Source organism: Ursus arctos, unplaced genomic scaffold, assembly GCF_023065955.2.
Source record: "Ursus arctos isolate Adak ecotype North America unplaced genomic scaffold, UrsArc2.0 scaffold_29, whole genome shotgun sequence".
Taxonomy (NCBI): domain Eukaryota; kingdom Metazoa; phylum Chordata; class Mammalia; order Carnivora; family Ursidae; genus Ursus; species Ursus arctos.
In genome coordinates, this window is record NW_026622974.1 from 7,539,941 (window position 1) to 7,557,240 (window position 17,300).

Consider the following 17,300-nt stretch of genomic DNA (forward strand, 5'->3'; position numbering starts at 1 on the left):
GCATACTATCTTGTAGGAAAAAAAGATGATTGTCTTTGGGAGCTATGAGAAAGAGAGATGTTGAAATGGCGGTCAATTATTCAGTAGAGAATTTGAAGAATACACATTTGAACATATCTTGAGAGAGGGGGAAATGTTGTGCCGTGCCCGCAGAAGACTGTTTTGAGGAACTCAAGTCCCAAGGACAATGGTGGATAGTCGTGCTATCTCAAAGTTTTACACTCAGACTTTGAGAAATGCACAAGTGGAGGAAGGTGATGGATCTTGGAATGAAAGCTAGTCCTTGGGGAAGGGATGAAGTGAAAGGGAGGGTGAAGGGTGACTGCTCTGTGGCTATTTTGCAACAGACAAGCACAGCCCTGTGTACAGGAGACAATGGTAGGGACAGGGGACTTCCTGTGAAGTGCTTTTCTCCTGGACTATGGTAAAAGAAATACATATTTTTAAAGATTTTATTTATTTGAGAGAGAGCTGAGTGGGAGGGCAGAAGGAGAGGGAGAGAAAGAATCTTTAGCAGACTCTGTGTGGAGCATGGAGCCCTTGGGGGGTACGAGTCCTTGGGGAACTTGGGGATCAATCCCACAACCCTGAGATCACGACGCGAGCCGAAATCAAGAGTCAGACACTCACTTGACTGAGCCACCCAGGCACCCGGGTAAAAGAAATATTTTATGTACAATTAAAAAAAAGATTTATTTATTTACTCGAGAGAGAGAGAGCGAGAGCGTGAGTGGAGGGAGAGGAGCAGAGAGAGAGAATCTCAAGCGGACTCCGGCTGAGTGCAGAGCCCCATGTGGGCTCAATCTCATGATGCAGGAGATCATGACCCGAGTGGAAATCACAGGTTGGATGCTTAACCGACTAAGCCACCCAGGCGCCCTGTGTACAATGTTTCTATTTCCCTGACTATACCACAGGCATACCTCATTTTATTGCATTTCACAGATACTGCCTCTATTACAAACGGAAGGTTTGTGGCAACCCTGCATTGAGCAAGTCTATCGCTGCCATTTTTCCAACAGCATTTGCTCACTTTGTGTCTCTCAGTCATATTTTGGTAATTTTCACAATATTTCAAACTTTTTCATTATTATTACACTCGTTATGGTGATCTGTGATCAGTGATTACTACTCGCTGAAAGTTCAGCTTAGCTTATAGTTAGCACGGTTTTAGCAATAAGATATTTTTAAAGTCAGGTATGTGCATTTTTTAGACATAATGCTATTGCACACTTAACGGACCACACTGCAGCGTAAAGATAACTTTTGTACGCACTGGGAAACCAAAAATTTCATCTGACTCACTTTATTGCAATAATTGCTTCGTTGCGATGGTCTGGAATCAAAACTGTAAGCATTTTTTAAAATGCAGTCAAGAGTGATGCACTTACATGGTCCTGTGCGGCAGTACTATGAAGAGTAAAGAGATAATAAGATAACAGGAAGCATGAAGAGCCTCACTTTCCTCTCTCTGCTAGAGATAGTGTGAAAGAAATGGCACCTCGTCTACCATGAGGAGCTGGGACTGCGGCAAACATCACAGAACACTAAGGGTCAAATTTGGAGGAGACAACTAAGGATGTGGGTGTAAGTCACGTGCCCTTCCTCCTTACCCCTCCAGGAAAAGAGTGACTGTTATGGGAACAGTGAACTGTCACTTAGGTTCCATACTGAGTTCTTATAATAAAATGAGATCTCCATTCATTTATCCATTCAATGTTCATTGAATTTCTGTGCTTTATGCTCTTAAAGTGCTGAAGTTAACAAAAGCCACTTTTGTAAACAACCAAACCACTCACGCTTTCATAAAAATGCTTAAATTCTAGCAGAGAGACAGTAAGTAGGCAGCAAATAAGTAAACGAGGAATGCATATATCAAGTACAAGAAAAAGTACTAAAATAATAAATAAGATAATGGGAAAGGGAGTGACGGTGTGGGCTACCATATTTCAGGTGAGGAAGGTCTCCCTGAGGAGGTGGCATTTCAGCAGACATTGGCATGGAGGAGGAGAATGCGCCATCTGAATATCTGGGTACAGAATTCCATGCAGGGGGAGGAGAAGGTGCACAAATCCAGAGGAAGGAGAATGAGGAACAGCGACGAGGCTAGTATTGCCAAAGATGAGCAAGAAAGGGGGAGGGGGTGTCAGAGAAATACCCCAGGCAAGTAGACAGCCCATGGGGCATGCTGAAGACTACACTTTATTCTGCGAGATGGGAAGCCATTGGACAGTTTTGAGCAAATGTGACTTAAGTTTCAAAAGAATGATTCTGACTGCTACATCGAGAAGAAAACATAAGGTGTTGTAGATGGAGCCCAGAAGATTGATTCGGAAGCCTTTACAGTTTTCCAGACAATAGAAAGGGGCGACTCGGACCAGGATGGTAGAAACAGTGGTGAGCCAGAGTGAGAGACCAGATATTCTCTGGATGATGGGCTTTGCCTTATAGATGTGGACGACACAGACTCAAGAATGACTGTTGACCTGAGGTTGAGTTTTTGACCCGAGGAAAGGCAAGGATACAGCTGCTATTTACCTCAGTAATAGTGAGGATGAAGAAAGGGCAGGCCGAGGAGCTGTCTTTTGGAGCCCAGTCTGGGACCTGTTAAGCACAGCCTGCCGTCCAGACAACCAGTGTAGACGCTGAGGGGACGCTGGGTAAATGGGCCTGATGCTTAGGAGGGATTCAGTCAGGCCTGGAGACATACAAGATATAGATACAGAGTCATCATTGTTCAGAGGAATAGTTAGAGCCATGGGACATGAGAGCTCACTTCAGGAGTAAGTTAAATAGAAAAAAAACAGAAACAAAACAAACTAGAAATCTGACAAGAGAGTTCGGGGACACTCCAATATTTGGAGGTCAGGAAGGTGAGAAAGATGAGCAAAGGAGACTGGGAAGGAGTAGCCAAAGGGGTAGCATAAGAGAAAGAGAGTGGTATCTCTAAAACCCCATGAAGTATTTCACGGAGGGCACAAGCCCCCGTATCAAATGGAAAATGCGGCAACGAGCACCAACATATGAAATTTGACATCAAAGCTCCCAGTTACTGAAACGACCAGTTCTCAGTACTTAGCTCCCTTCCTGGAAGTAAATTCTATGAGATCCCTTTTTCAGATAACCGAGCTGACGTTTTGGGTGAGTAGAATAAGCAGCGACTTCCGAATATTCGACGCTTGCCTGGCAGCACTGGAAAATTCTGGCTAATTCTGCATTTGAGAATTATAAAAGTTTTGCAGGTTCCACTCGATCCAAACAAATCCTATTTTCTTGCCACTCTGGCTTTAGCCCTTCTCTGACAGTGGTCTGCTAGAGAGCGGTGCCCGGCTGTGAGCGGGGCCCCCTGGCGTAGAGGACCGTTGGCACCCGTCCTGTCCGGTTCTTCGAGCAGAGCCACTGCAGCAGCCTGAGGACCGTAAACACTCTGGAGGGCAGGGTGGTGGCCGCTCCGGGGAAGAAGGCGCTCGGGCCAGGGGGACAACCCGTTCCAAGGCACAGGCTCACGAGGGGCCCTGGAACATCGGGGGGCTTGTGAGGGCTTCACGCCCTGCCTTCCAGGAGGTGAGGTGATGAGAGATGAAGCTGGCAGAGCAGGACGACCCTGTTCATGGAGGGTTGAGTGACAGGGCTGGGTCTTTGATCCCGAACGTTCTGCAGACCTTGTGAATAAACTGTGCTTATTGAAAAATCCTACCCGTGTGTGAAAAGGCCGTTTCGTTAAGCATTATGACACACAGAAGGCCCGCGACACATAGTTCCTCTATCACGCAGATAAGAACAGAAACAAGACCGACGTTCACAAGCTATTTAAGAGTAAACATGTGAGAAAGACTATGTATATTTTGACTAGAAATGATTAGAGAAAATATTTATCAATTCATTAAAAGAGCTTCCCACGACAATCTGTAAGGCATTTCCTTAAGTAACTCAAGTCCCTGTGACGTTCTTTAAACTCATAAAGCTGCACTTCGCTTAAGGTAAAATGATAGTGGACGTTTGGACCCATTCAGACTGTGCTCTAGAAAGGCTCTGGTATTTTCCTCCTTTTAACTTGGAGTGTTAAGTTAGTTTAGTTATTAAGTTAGTATTAGTTATTAAAAAAGCATAAAGTTAACATATTTCATATCGGTTCTAAACATTTTGATCGATACCCCAGTTAAAGGAAAGGTAAGGTGAATTAATAATACAGATAATAAATAATATGCACTAAAATGATATTTTTCTCCAAATCCAAATAGTTGAATATTGTAGCAAAATTACCTCAATTATTCACTAGTCATTTTTTTCTACACTCGCAAAAAAAAGTGTTTTCCAGCCCTTTACCATGTTATTGAATTTTGTTTGATGCCTAAAATATCAGAGACTAACATATACGTCCCCGTGACATTAAAAGCCTTTTATGTCAAAGGAAATGGGCTTCACAAATTTGTATTTTTACAGAAACAAGCTGAGCTACATTCATGTTAGGAATGTTTTCCTAATGCTCCTATGTCAAAACAGTGAAAATAATGAGGCATATTATTTACAACAGATTTATTTTTTACACTTACAAGGACAACATTACACATCTACAAATAAAGCTCATTAAAATATAAACATATTGAAAATTCCTTAAATACTTGGTACTTGTGTGTTTTCCCCATTTGTAGATAAATGTCCAGGGAGCACCACACAGGCCTCGAGAGCCCAGAGTCGGACAAAACAGACCTCACACTAGTAACGCACATGGAGACAGAGAAAGGGTGACACTATGAAGTAAAGGGTAGAAACAAAAGAGCTGCGGAAGTTTGGAGTCTGGAGAGAGCGCTGTGATCTGGAGCAATCGATGGTAGCTTTGGAGGAGGTCAAACTTGAGCTAGACCTTGACGGAAGGAAACGGGCTGTAACTAAGTAGACATGTTGGGTGCGGGCATTCCTGCAGAGAGCAGGAGAGCATGAGCAAGCGAAGGAATGGGCACTGTAGCTGGGGGCAGCTATAGACCCTCTGGGGAGATGCCTCCCCATGTTCCGAAAGGTACAACCAGTGTCAGATCATGGAGAGCCCAAGTTCTAGGCTGTTGAACTTGGCCTATAGGCAGCGCCAGAGTCTTAATCAGAGTGACAGTCTGAGATGATTATTTGAGGACAATTAATCTGTGTGTGGTGAGTAAGATGGGTTGAAAGAAGAGAGAACAGAGCCTGGGAGAAGGCTTAGGAAACTATCATGTCATCTGATGTCTGGGCATGAAGACCTGGTTTAGGAGGTGGGAGTGGTCACGGAAGGCCAAAGAGAGGGAGGAGTAGAGGGTCACTCGAAAAGGCCAGGTGTCTAGAACAGGGCTCCATCAGAAAGAAACAGGGGGTCCTGAAGGAATGATAAGATTATGGGAAACGGATGATTTTCGTTTAATGTCTTGATTTTGAGATTGCCTCCCTCTCTTGCTTTTGAAAAGAAAATCTCGTGCTTTTTTTTTTCCTACTAGAAGTCATTGCGGGCAATGCCAGCATGGGCTGGAAAACTGCCACGGTTGCCAGGAGCAGGGGCTCTGAAGTATATTCCTAGTTGCTACCAGCTGCGGCTTATGAAAATAGAATGATCTCGCCCTGGAATTCAGAGAAGGCAGCAGAGAGACATACTTTCACAGGCATCCTTCATGGAAGCATGGCTGCTCAACTTAAAGGGGAAGTACTTTCCCCACAACCTCGCCGCCTTTGAAATCTTTTAGGAGAATGAAATCAGTTTGGTGGCAGGAGGCGAAGTATTCCGGCCCAGTGGTTGTCACACTTTCACCTACGTCAGAATCTCCTGGAAAGCTTTGTTAAAACACAGATCGCTGCGCCCCACTCCCCAAGTTTCTGACTTGTTAGGTTCGGGGAAGAGCCCAAGAATTTGCATTTTTTGCACGTTTCCAGGTAGTGTTACTACTGGTGGTCTGGGGATCACACTTTAAGAATCACTGATCTAGAGGAAGTTGACAAGGAGAAAGGGAAATAAATATGTTAAAAGATGTAGTTTATCAACCTTTTTAGTTTCAGTACAAAAATCACGGTGATAAAGACTGCCCCAGCTGTACATGAAACACTTTTGACTGGGGATGATGGTGAGGACATATCTGTGGCGTGAACAGGCAGATGCTTACGCTGAATAAGGGGGGGAAACCCGGAATAAAGTAGGGAGGGGAGAAAGGGATAAAGGTAAGTGGGCAAGATGGACAAGAAGAAAGCTTGTGGAAGAGAGAAGAGACCGGGAACTAGGGAAAAGGAGGTGAGAAAGCAGAAAAGAAAACAAAGAGGAAAGGATGGGAGAACCTCTGTCCTTCCTGGACTTGAGACATCGTTTTCTGTTTCATCAAAGAGGGCAGGCACTCTCGAGGTCCCTTTTTTTCAGAGTTGCTGCTGGCAATCTTCCTACTACCTCTCCTGGTGGCGAAACTCCAGAACTATGAACTATGAGCCATGAAGGTTGGATGCAATGTTTGAAGCTTCCTATTCAAGCAAAAGGGCAAAGGAATAGTACTGACTGCGGTGTGATTAAGCACTCACCAAATAGAAATGATCTCATGGTATAGTTTAAATTCCAGACCTTCCAGAAAAAAGTTTAAGACGTGACATTTGTTTTGTTTTGTGATACACCCACTGTAAAGGAAACTCAGCCCCTCTGCAAAGCACAAGCTATTTAGAAACCATTCACGGATATGGTTAGAGGGTGTTAATACAATATTTCATGGAATTCAATAAACCTTAAAAGAACACTTTCACTTTTGAGGACATTATATTACTTAGGATGCTTTTGGTTGCAAGCGACAGAAAACTCCCATCAGACTGGTTTCTATATTGAAGAGAACGCGTTGCTTTCTGTACCCCATCTGCATTACTAACTGCGTCCTCACACTGCCTGCTTTTATTGTCTCAAAATAGCTGCCACCAGTCCTGGGGGCCAAGTGCTTCTTTATTCACATCCCATAAGGAATGATTATGTTTGACCTAGAAGTCTCAACAGAAACCTTGGTAGTTAATTGCATTGCTTAAAACATACACCGACACTGAAACCAATCTCTATGGGAAGGGGGTGGGGCAGGGATGGGATTTGCAGATGGGCTTAGGGAACGGCGCGCCACTCTTCTGGAGCTGGGGGTGGAATCAGCACCCCAGAATCCCACGGATGCCCAAATGAAAGTGAGGGCTATTAGGAAGGGAAGAGAAGGTGTTAGATGATGGGGAGACAACAGCTCACAGACAGTATGGTGATACCATACAGTTTTACTTCGGTCCTCATTTCCTAGGAATTAAACCCTCTTTCTGATCAGGAGACATCTAACTTGTTCAAGAGCAGTCACTGAGTTGGATGAGGGGAGAAAGCCCACCAAAAAAGAAAAAAAAAAGAGGGGAGACCGATGGAAGACCCCCAGCCCAGAGTGCCCTTTCTTCCTCTCCACAGATACAAATCCTGTCCAGGTATTCCGTGTTCCAGAGAGGGGCTGGAGCTCTAGGTTGTAAACAACAGGAAAAGAGGGTCTTCTCTGACATTTTCTGCTCAGAAATGAACATGTTTTATTTTAGAAGCACTTTGGCCCGAGTATCAAAAGTCAGTGTTGAATTGCTTCTTCTGTTCTTGACAGACTTAAATCTTAGCCTCATAATGAAGTGTCAAAATGAAATGGCTGGGAAAGGAATGACTGCAGTTTTGCCAGTGGTTTCTGGGCTCCTTTCAGGGAGTCACTGCTCCTCAGGAAAGCAGCAAGAGAGAGAACCAGGGCTAAAAATTCGTAAAGGGGTCTGGCAGCCTGACTCCTTCTTGGAATTAACCGCATCCACCCCTTCCCACCCTCCCTTCTAACCCTTTTTTATATGCCCTCCAGGACATGTGCACAGCGTAGGGAACATGTTAGGAAACAATTGGATAAGTAAATACAGTTTGTTCAAGTCTACTTAACAACCAGAGTTGAGGGGATGCGTTTGTTTATGTAACAAATTCCTCAGAGTAAATTGAATTTGCAACTTCTCGTGAAATCCACAGAGATTTGAGTGTGCTCGCTCCTCAAAAGCAATCAGCTATTTCTTTCTTTCTTTTTTTTTTTTTTAAAAGATTTTTTATTTATTTATTTGACAGAGACAGCCAGCGAGAGAGGGAACACGAGCAGGGGGAGTGGGAGAGGAAGAAGCAGGCTCATAGCGGAGGAGCCTGATGTGGGACTCGATCCCAGAACGCCGGGATCACACCCTGAGCTGAAGGCAGACGCTTAACGACTGCGCTACCCAGGCGCCTGCAATCAGCTATTTCTAAGTACACAAGTACGTCTGCAAGTACCGCGAGGCTATTTTACTGAGTAAGGCACAATCATTACGACTGTATTATCATTTAAAGAAACATGTAGCAACAACGGAACGCAGAGCTTCACAAGCCCCAACATACAGGTACATTGCACCCTGTGCCATTCCTTTGAGGGCTCTCTTTTCCTCTTCCCCTCAAACTTTGATATCACTGCCCCCTGGGAAGGTATGCTTTCCTCTGTGCTGCGTAGTGATGATTCCCGTCTCGTCCATAGAGCCTTTTCTAATCTCCTTCCTCAAAACTCCTACAGTGGTTATTCTGTGCATATGGCATCTGGCATTTCTCATGGGTCATCTTATGCTGGTAAGTAGAGCTTTTCCATGTTTTTCATGTTTTTCATGTTGCTCTGTCTCATCTCTCCAGCTACATGATAAGTGACTCAGGAGTGTTTGGTGTCTTTGAATTTCCCCAGGGGTTCCTGAGGTGACTTGAGTTAGACTATAACCTCCTTGAGGGAAGGGACTTCATCCTTTATTTTGTTTCCAAGGTAACTTCTAGAACCCTATCCTGGCACAGACCATACACTCAATATTTACTGAATGAAAGAATAAACATACTAATATTAGATGTTCCAGAGATGTCTGTTTGGCCGATTACTACTACTACTACTACTACTACTAATTTACTATCAGGGGACCTATGTTTGAATGAAGTTTCCCATCGCTGTGTGATTTTCATTAAAAATTCAAGACAAGCCCATGACGTGGTGGCCTAGTACTGCCCCAGGCTATATGAAGGACCCAAACGCACAGAAAAAAGTGGAGATCGCAGTTTCTACTCCTGAGGAATCCACGCTTCATTTCCACTTCTCAAGTGTGGTAGACTTACTCTGACTATACCCTCTTCTTATCTGAGCAAGCTTTTGTAAGGGAGGTATCTTGCCAAAGATCAGAGCTATTGCTTTACACTGGAATGTAACCCATATCAATGACCACAATGAGACAGCCAACGAGGCATCCTCTTGTAGGGATGGGAAGCAAGGGAAATCAAGGCTGTTGGCTGGAGGTGGGGGGGGGGAGGTGCAGTGTAGCAAGCACATTCCTTTGTGCTGAGATCATCAACTCTCAGAGATACCCACTCAACGTTGGAAATCCCCTGTCCTATTCCTTTATTTAAATCCATAGTTTAAGAGGAGAACCTCCACTGTAAGGCCACACCTCATTCTGCATGCTACCATTGCTGAAGAAGTCTGGTAGTTCTCGCTGCTTTCTCCTGTCCTTCTGCAAAACTACCAGACTTCTCCAGTAATAGGATTACTGGGAGGAGTTCCCTGCCTGCCTGTACCCAGGGGCTTCCCAGCTATGGGGAAATGCCTAGTGAGGGGTTCTTCCTCCAAACGTATTTCCAGAATTCCCATTCTTCAGAGCAGGAACAATATTCTTCCATTCTGATTTTTGGTTGGCAGCTGATAGCAGCACTGAATACTTAATTTACTAAATTCTGCAAAACCTTCTGTGTTCACTAATGAGACGGGTTCTCATACTGCCTCAGTGGCCTGAACTCCAAGGGGTGACAGCTGCAAGGCCACAAGACAATGTGTTCATGATGAACTTTGATCGTCAGCTACTTGAAAGGCAATTTTCTCTGACTCACTAAGTATTTGGTACATGAGAAAATAAATTGGCTCTTAGTATACAAATTTAGAATGGGTGCAATTTTCTGAGGATTATACTAAAGATCTGTGGGATTAAATTCCTAGTGCAAAGATCCGTCTTGCTAGAATACTGTCCAAATGAAGTCATTCCCTTCCTGAAAAATGCTGCTTTGTCTGTCTTTAGAAACAATGTTTCATGGGTTGTCTACTTAAAATAAATAACAGAAAAGTTAAGGACTTTCAAAAGCAGAAACAATAGAAAAACTAGACTATGGAGGTTTTATTTACTGTTACATTTATTCAACATTCAGATTTAACCTATAGATTTGGGTTATATGGGTTATATATATGGGTTATATGTATAATATGATATATATTCTGCCACATCTCAGACTAAATAGTTTTCAAAGGAAAACTTAACATCTTGTCCACCAAATTTGCTCTTGCTCCTGATTTCTCTATTTCCACCATCTCTTCCAGCCACCTACATTCAAGCCATAATCCTCCACAAATCCTTCCCCTTGATCGATACCATTTCTAATTATTTTCCAAATCTGGTAGATCTTACCACTTCATGTCTCTCACACGGAATATAAGCATGATTATATAACCTAAGTCATGCCCCACTCTAATCCATTCTATAAAAAAACCTTTTCATAACCCTGCTTTCATCACACAGCAGCAATTATAATATTTTGTTCTCATGAGGTCTCCCATCAGAAGCCACTGTAGACGTTCCCACAAAGACATCGCACAGTACAACTAGCCAACCAAACAAAACGTGGTCCCCTGGATCTCCCTGCAGTTTGATAATAAAGACAAGGGGAGTTAAGCCAAAGTTTCCCCCCTCGGAGCCATCATCTTTCTTAGACTTTCTGGATAAATGTGGTGCAGCTGTCTCACTGACCTTCCAGGACACTGGTACTTCCCGCTTCCAAATGCCACGAACCAGTCCAAGAAAGCATGCTTCTCTAAATTTGCCTTTTTCCAACGTTCCTGTGGGAAGAAAGCATTTTTTTTTTCCAAATCAGCCTTATATAAATAAGCTTAACTTTATTTCTCTAGGCTAAAAATGACTTTGTACAGCTAATCCTTGCATATAAAGTTGCAGGGCTGTTGGTAATTTTTTTCCAACCTGTTATTAATATCAGACACAATTGTGTTTTTGGAATGTGAACCAATAAATAAAAAGGTTTAAAAAGAATTCTGTTAAGTGGTAAATGTAAATGGTAACGTAAATCAAGCACAGAATTGACCTCAGAAAAGGAAGACTATTTATAATAAGATCTCGGGCTCCATCACAGAATTGCCCTTGGTAATAAATTCGGTATAAGTTACTGGCAGCCCTGCTTAGTGGAGGGAACTTGGGATGTGGAATGAATACATCTGGATGCCATTTTTTTAAAATTTTTACCTAAACGCAGGGAGTGGACTAAATGAACTCTTAAGATTCTGCTCAGCCCCGTAACTCCCCAATTTCAAGAAACAGAAGCAGTTTTAATTTGCCTTATTTTTCTTTTGTTATACTCCTTGGAAACCAATAACAGGAGCAACTGCCTGACAAGTATAAAATAAGTCTTCTACTAGAACCAGACGTATTGACTTTAACGTACTTTGCTGGTTTCAGATCATTTACTTTAAAGTTGGTGAATCTTATTCCAGAAACGTTACAAACTCATTTGTGTTATACCGTCCATATTACAAGCCTAATTTTTCCTTTGTAGTCAACTTGATTGTTAGTTACCAGAGAATAGGGCTGCATAATGACATGGCGATAGTTACTCTACGAATTCATACTCCTGGCATAAAAAAAATTAAAATCGAAGGACAATGTATATTGAAAGAGATAACTTACAGGTTTGAACAATTCAGGTTCAGGAAAATATTTTGGATTTCTATGCAGCCAAAACGGAGACAACATCAACAAGTCACCGGAAGGAACAGTGTAATTCTATGGTAGAAGAATCAGTTTCAAGTCATTTTTTAAAATCTGCGTTCAGGAGAGTTTGGGTCATTAAAAAATAATGCTCCAACAATATTGTATACATTTTATACATTTTATAATCAATGGCCAAGAATCTCATTCTTTCCTGGAAGGATCATTTCTATTTTCCAACTTAGGCAATGGCTACGTTCTAATTCTGATGATTCGCTACATGGCCCATAAATTTGGTTACACAGGGAAAAGTATTAGGTAAATGAGATAAATGAGAACATTTTAGAAACCAGTATATGTCTGCTGTGATACAGCTTTTGATGGTCGATATTGGGGTGTGCAGCAAGTGGCTTTTGATGATGGGAGTCACAGTGGACCCCCAGGTTGTGGTTGTGGAACAGAAAAATCTGACACAGGACACTGGCCATAGTGCACCGAGGACGGGGGCAGTGGGTGTTCTGTCTCTGGGGACACTCATGATAGTGTCAGGGAAGAGGCAGTAGATCCTCTCTCTCTCTCTCTCTCTCCCTTTTTCTTACTCCTGAAGCAACTGTTAGGGCAGAAAGAATATGAAGACAACTGGTTAGGAAGACATAGGACAGAGCAAGTGTTGTGTGTTTCTCTGGTTGATTTTGTGTTTGGGATCCCTGTGGCTGTGCCCTGAGGCTAAGCAGTGTGTTTCCTCAAGCAGGACAGTCTGTGTTGTCCTTCCCCATTTATGTTATCGTAGGTTTTCATGATATGGAAATTATTCTAAGAACTAAAAACCACATCATAAAATCACCCTTATATCATCATGTTCAGGAACCACAGGACAAAGAACTCTCTCACGGTGTGTAACCACTAGATGGCTGTCAAATTTACTGAGGAAGAGACATTTTATTAATAATTCCCGGAGCCAATCATTGGAAGCCACTTATCTACCTAACACTGTAGAATTTTGAAATGTCCTCAAGATACTTGCAAATACTTACCTTACGCATTTAGAATATGAGCACCTTACAATTAAAAATACGTCTTTCTATAGTAGCAGGAAGTGGCATATGGGGAGGGGTCTTTTTTTTTTTTTTTTTTTTTAATTAGAGGTGGGGAAGGGGCAGAGGGAGAGAGAAAATCTTAAGCAGGCTCCATGCCCAGTGTGGAGTCTGACACAGGGCTCCAACTTATGACCCTGAGATCATGACCTGAGCCAAAAATCAAGAGTCAGACATTTAACCGACTGAGCCACCCAGCACCCTGGGGTCATCATTTTTTAACCAAAGAGAAGCCCTATTGGCTCCAGTGGGGGCTGAATATTGCTTGAGATTTGCAATTGCAGTCCCAGGAACACTGGAAAGAACTCTCAAACTGGGAAGAGAGAGGTTTTGCTGGTTCCCTCTTACCATTTTTGAAGTAGGAAAAGACTTGTGAGATCCCAGGCCTGTCTGTTTCTTCTACCCCTGCTGGAACTGAGGTTAGAGAACTCATGGCTGACTCTGAGATCGGCTGCTGAGGGCCCTGATGTGTGTTTGGAGATGGGTTTGGGGACAGCCCTGGGACAGGGCTCCAGGCAGGTCAACAGCTGCCTTTCCCCTCCATACCGAATAGACCCCTTCAGTGGCTGTTGACCCATAATTCTAACTTGGAGACTGCTGGCTGCCACAGCCTACAATACCGGCTAGTGAAAGACTTCAGATGGAATCTCAGCAACGGAATTAACATTAGCAACACGGAGGAGACCAGAAAGAAGTTCCTGGCACAGCAGCAAATGCCAGGCTGATGAATGGTATAAAGGGTGTAAGATAGAGCCACACAACAGGCTCCACGCTCAGCATGGAGTCGGCTTGAGATCCTCTCTCTCCCTCTCCTTCTGGTCCTCCCCCAGCTCATGTATGCTCTTTCTCAAAATGAAGAAAATCTTTAAAAAAATTTAAAGAGTATACACTTTTGCATGATAAAAAAATGCTATCAAAATTCTAGAAAATTCGGAAAAATAGAAAAAGCTAGAAAACAACCAGAGGGCTAACATCAAAAAACAGTCATCAACTGGCTAGACTTCCCTCCAGTACTTTTATCTAAGTTTAGTGTTTGTTAAACATGGTTTAATCATGCTGAATAGTTAATTTTTGAATCTTACTTTGTTCACCTGATATTATAGCGTAAGTATTTTTTCCTTTATATTGTAGACACATTGTGAAGTTTTATCTCCAATGTTTGCTCAATCTTTTACTGGGTAGATTAAACCATAAATAACTTAATCATTCCCTAGCGTTTTTTTCTATAAAAAATAATGCCATCAAAAGCATCTTCTTCCACAAAGCATTTTTCATATAAAATCTTTTAAGACAGATGTTCAGAAGACATAGGGCTTGGATATTTTTCAAGGCTGTTTATATGTTTTGCTCAACTGTTCCCTCAAATCTTGTGCCTATTTCTACCTATAATATATGAAAGTCAATTTCATTGCCCTCTTCTCTGCTAATCTGACATTCTTAATAGGTTATTTTTGGTTGCTATACACATTTCTATGTATTTGTTGAGCAATTTTCCACGTTATTTTCTCCCATGAACTCTTGTGTTCATGTCCTGTCCTCATTAATCCACGTGATATCCACGCTTTAGTTATTGATCTGCAAGTTCTTTAAATATTAAAACTATTTACCCCTGTGTTGTACTTATATTAACATCTGTTCATAATTTTTGGTTTATTTTTAACTTGGATTATATTTTTAAAAAAAGACATGTTAAATTTTAATGTGATACATTCAAATCTGTTCATCTTTGGGCTTCATTGATGAATCCTAAGCTCTGACAGCCCTTTTCTCTCTAACATAATGATTCTCAAAGGTGGTCTAGAAACTTCCGGGAGTTCTCAAGACCTTTTCAGAGGCTCTGAGACATCAAAAATCATTCCTGGGTAAAAGACTCATTCAAAGTATAGGACAAACCAAGGGATTTTCATGTAACTGTGTACAAAAAATTCACGATATTTCAGATTGCAACAAACTTTTAAGAAACTCCCACTGTTGGGGGAGCCTGGGTGGCTCAGTTGGTTAAGCATCTGCTTTGGGCTCAGGTCATGATCTCAGGGTCCTGAGATCAAGCTCCACTTTGGGGTTCCTGCTCAGTGGGGAGTCTGCTTCCCCCTCTCTCTCTATGTCTCTCTCCCTGCTCATGTTCACTCTCTCTCTCAAATAAATAAAATCTTTAAAAAAAGAGAGAGAGAGAGAGAAACTCCCACCGTTGAGTTTCAGTGAGGTATGAGAGAACGGCCATATCTGAAAAGACTATGTAGTATCTATTCTTTCCCCAGTGACATGTCTGTGTGAGGCTGAATTTTCTTCATTTCCATGAACGGAAATAATATATCACAACAGACTGATTCCAGACATATTTATGGGAATCCAGATGTCCTCTATTAGCAAGGCATTAGGCAGATTTGCAAAAACTTAAAATGATGCTATTCTCCTACATTTTTTTTTATGTTTTGGAAAATACAGTTATGTTTCATAAAATCATGCTATTATTTTAGGTTTCTTGTTATTTTTATTTACCCAATAAATATTATGACAATTTCTCAGCTTTAGTTTCTAATGAAGTTCGTCTGGGTAGATATAATCACATAGATAAAACTCTTTGGGGTTCTCGATAATTCTAAGCGTACAAAGCAATGCTGAGAACAAAAAGTTTGAGAACTGCTACTCTGAAAGTTAAAAAACACCCAATTTTTAACCAGTCATCCCAAACCACACTTGCCCCTTCATTGACTTATAATGATTCATTTATGCTATATTACATTCTTATGTACAAAAGTGTTCGTTTCTGTGTTATCTATCCAGTCTGTTATACTGATACTGAACACCGAGTCTGACACCAGTATATACCATTTGATTTGATTTTATTTCACACCATTTTAATTGTGGCTTTATAACATGTTTTAATGCCTTGAGAAGATAATTAATAGTGTTTAATTATCTGTATTTTCCAACACTTCCTTGTTTACTCTTTTCCGGCCATTCTTGCACATTAACTATGTACCAAAGGCATAAAACCTTGAAAAGAGAATACTGGTAGAAGTTTAAAAGTTTTGGAAAGATCGTATAATAAAGAAAAAGAAGAAATAGAATAAGTCAAAGAAAGTAGATAGTATTTGTCCACTTTAATTTGTTCCAAAAATATAGAAAGGAGTAAGTACAGAATCAAAAATAAACAATGAGACCATGTTCAGACAACATCAGGAAAGAGCAGTAGGAGAGCACCTGCAGCGTTCACAGCAAGAGATGTTGACCAGTTGTCCAACAGGGGGACAAACATGAGCCTCTGCGACTCCTTGACACAGATGACCCCATTTGAAATGTTTTTATAATCCAAATTCCTGGGACCCATTCATGTATTCAACAAAGACATTCCACCTGTTCTAGAAAATTTATGAAGGTTAAAAGGGCCACATTGTATGAATTTATACTAAGGAAATAATTACTAATGTTTACCAGAATTTGGCTACACAGATACCCATCTTTGCACTGTTTATAAACAACTGGAAGCCGTATGCATTTAGGAATAGGGAACTGATTTAAAAGTTGATCCTATGTCCACATATTCGATTATTATGCTACAATTTATAGTGGTATAGATGTCTTTTATTGAGACAGAAAACTTCTGTGAACTACTATTCATACAAAAGCAGATAATGAGAAAAGTAGCACAGTACAGTCCCAACTAAATTTAAAATATGCATAGACTACAGGAAAAAAATCTGAAATTATGAGAATACCAAAATGTTCTTAGTGGTTATCACACTTGTAAAATTTCAAGCAATCTTTATTTTCTTCTTCTAGCTTTTTTTAGTGGTTTCCTTCTTAAAAATAATTACCATGATTTATCTATGTAATAATAAGAAAAAGCTGTGCAACTTGTCATTTTCAAAGTTAAAGCCTCAACTCTGCAGGGAGAAGTTCGCAGTGATTAGTGTACCCCTGCTCAGAGGAAAGGTTATATTTATTTTATTTATAAAAGAAATAGTAAGTACAGAAGACACTGCTGCACCTTTTACAAATATTAAAAAGATATTGTGAAAAATAAGGAAGGGAAGTTCTGGAACATTTTTGGAAGATGGCATCCTGAGCACATGTCTCTGGGTTGCCTGATCACTAAGAGAGCCACCACTAGGGCTTGGAGTGAGCCTAGATCCACCTGGATGAGGAAGTAGAGGTAAGAGACTATGATCTTTTTATAACTTCTCTAATCATTTCAGACATATATTACTTCTAATTAAAATTTTTTATTGGGAATCCATAATGTTGGAATTATAAAACAGTTTGGTTGTGTAAGAGGATTATATGCAGTGAATCATGAATGTGCTTATTGCCTTGGACCAATAATCCACTACTAAAACATATTTCAAGAATAATCATTAAAAAAATTTACTATGCACAAAGATGCAAATAATTACCACATTAAAATAACCACAAAGGAAA

At 41.2% G+C, this 17,300-nt stretch overlaps 1 protein-coding gene across 7 annotated transcripts in view; it reads right to left on the bottom strand.

The window, feature by feature from the left end:
* The window catches only part of LOC113261234 (24-hydroxycholesterol 7-alpha-hydroxylase), a 90,917-nt gene that overhangs the window by 8,558 nt on the left and 65,059 nt on the right, over positions 1-17,300 (bottom strand). For 6 of the 7 annotated variants that reach the window (XM_057304011.1, XM_026507312.4, XM_057304010.1 and 3 more), the window contains 2 exons: positions 11,764-11,859; positions 10,816-10,904 (listed from right to left, as the gene is read on the bottom strand). In XM_057304011.1, coding sequence (XP_057159994.1) covers positions 10,816-10,904; positions 11,764-11,859 — 185 coding nt within the window. Of the gene's footprint in view, positions 1-119; positions 2,699-10,815; positions 10,905-11,763; positions 11,860-17,300 lie in introns of those variants that run through there. The other variant, XM_057304008.1, reaches the window with a different exon arrangement.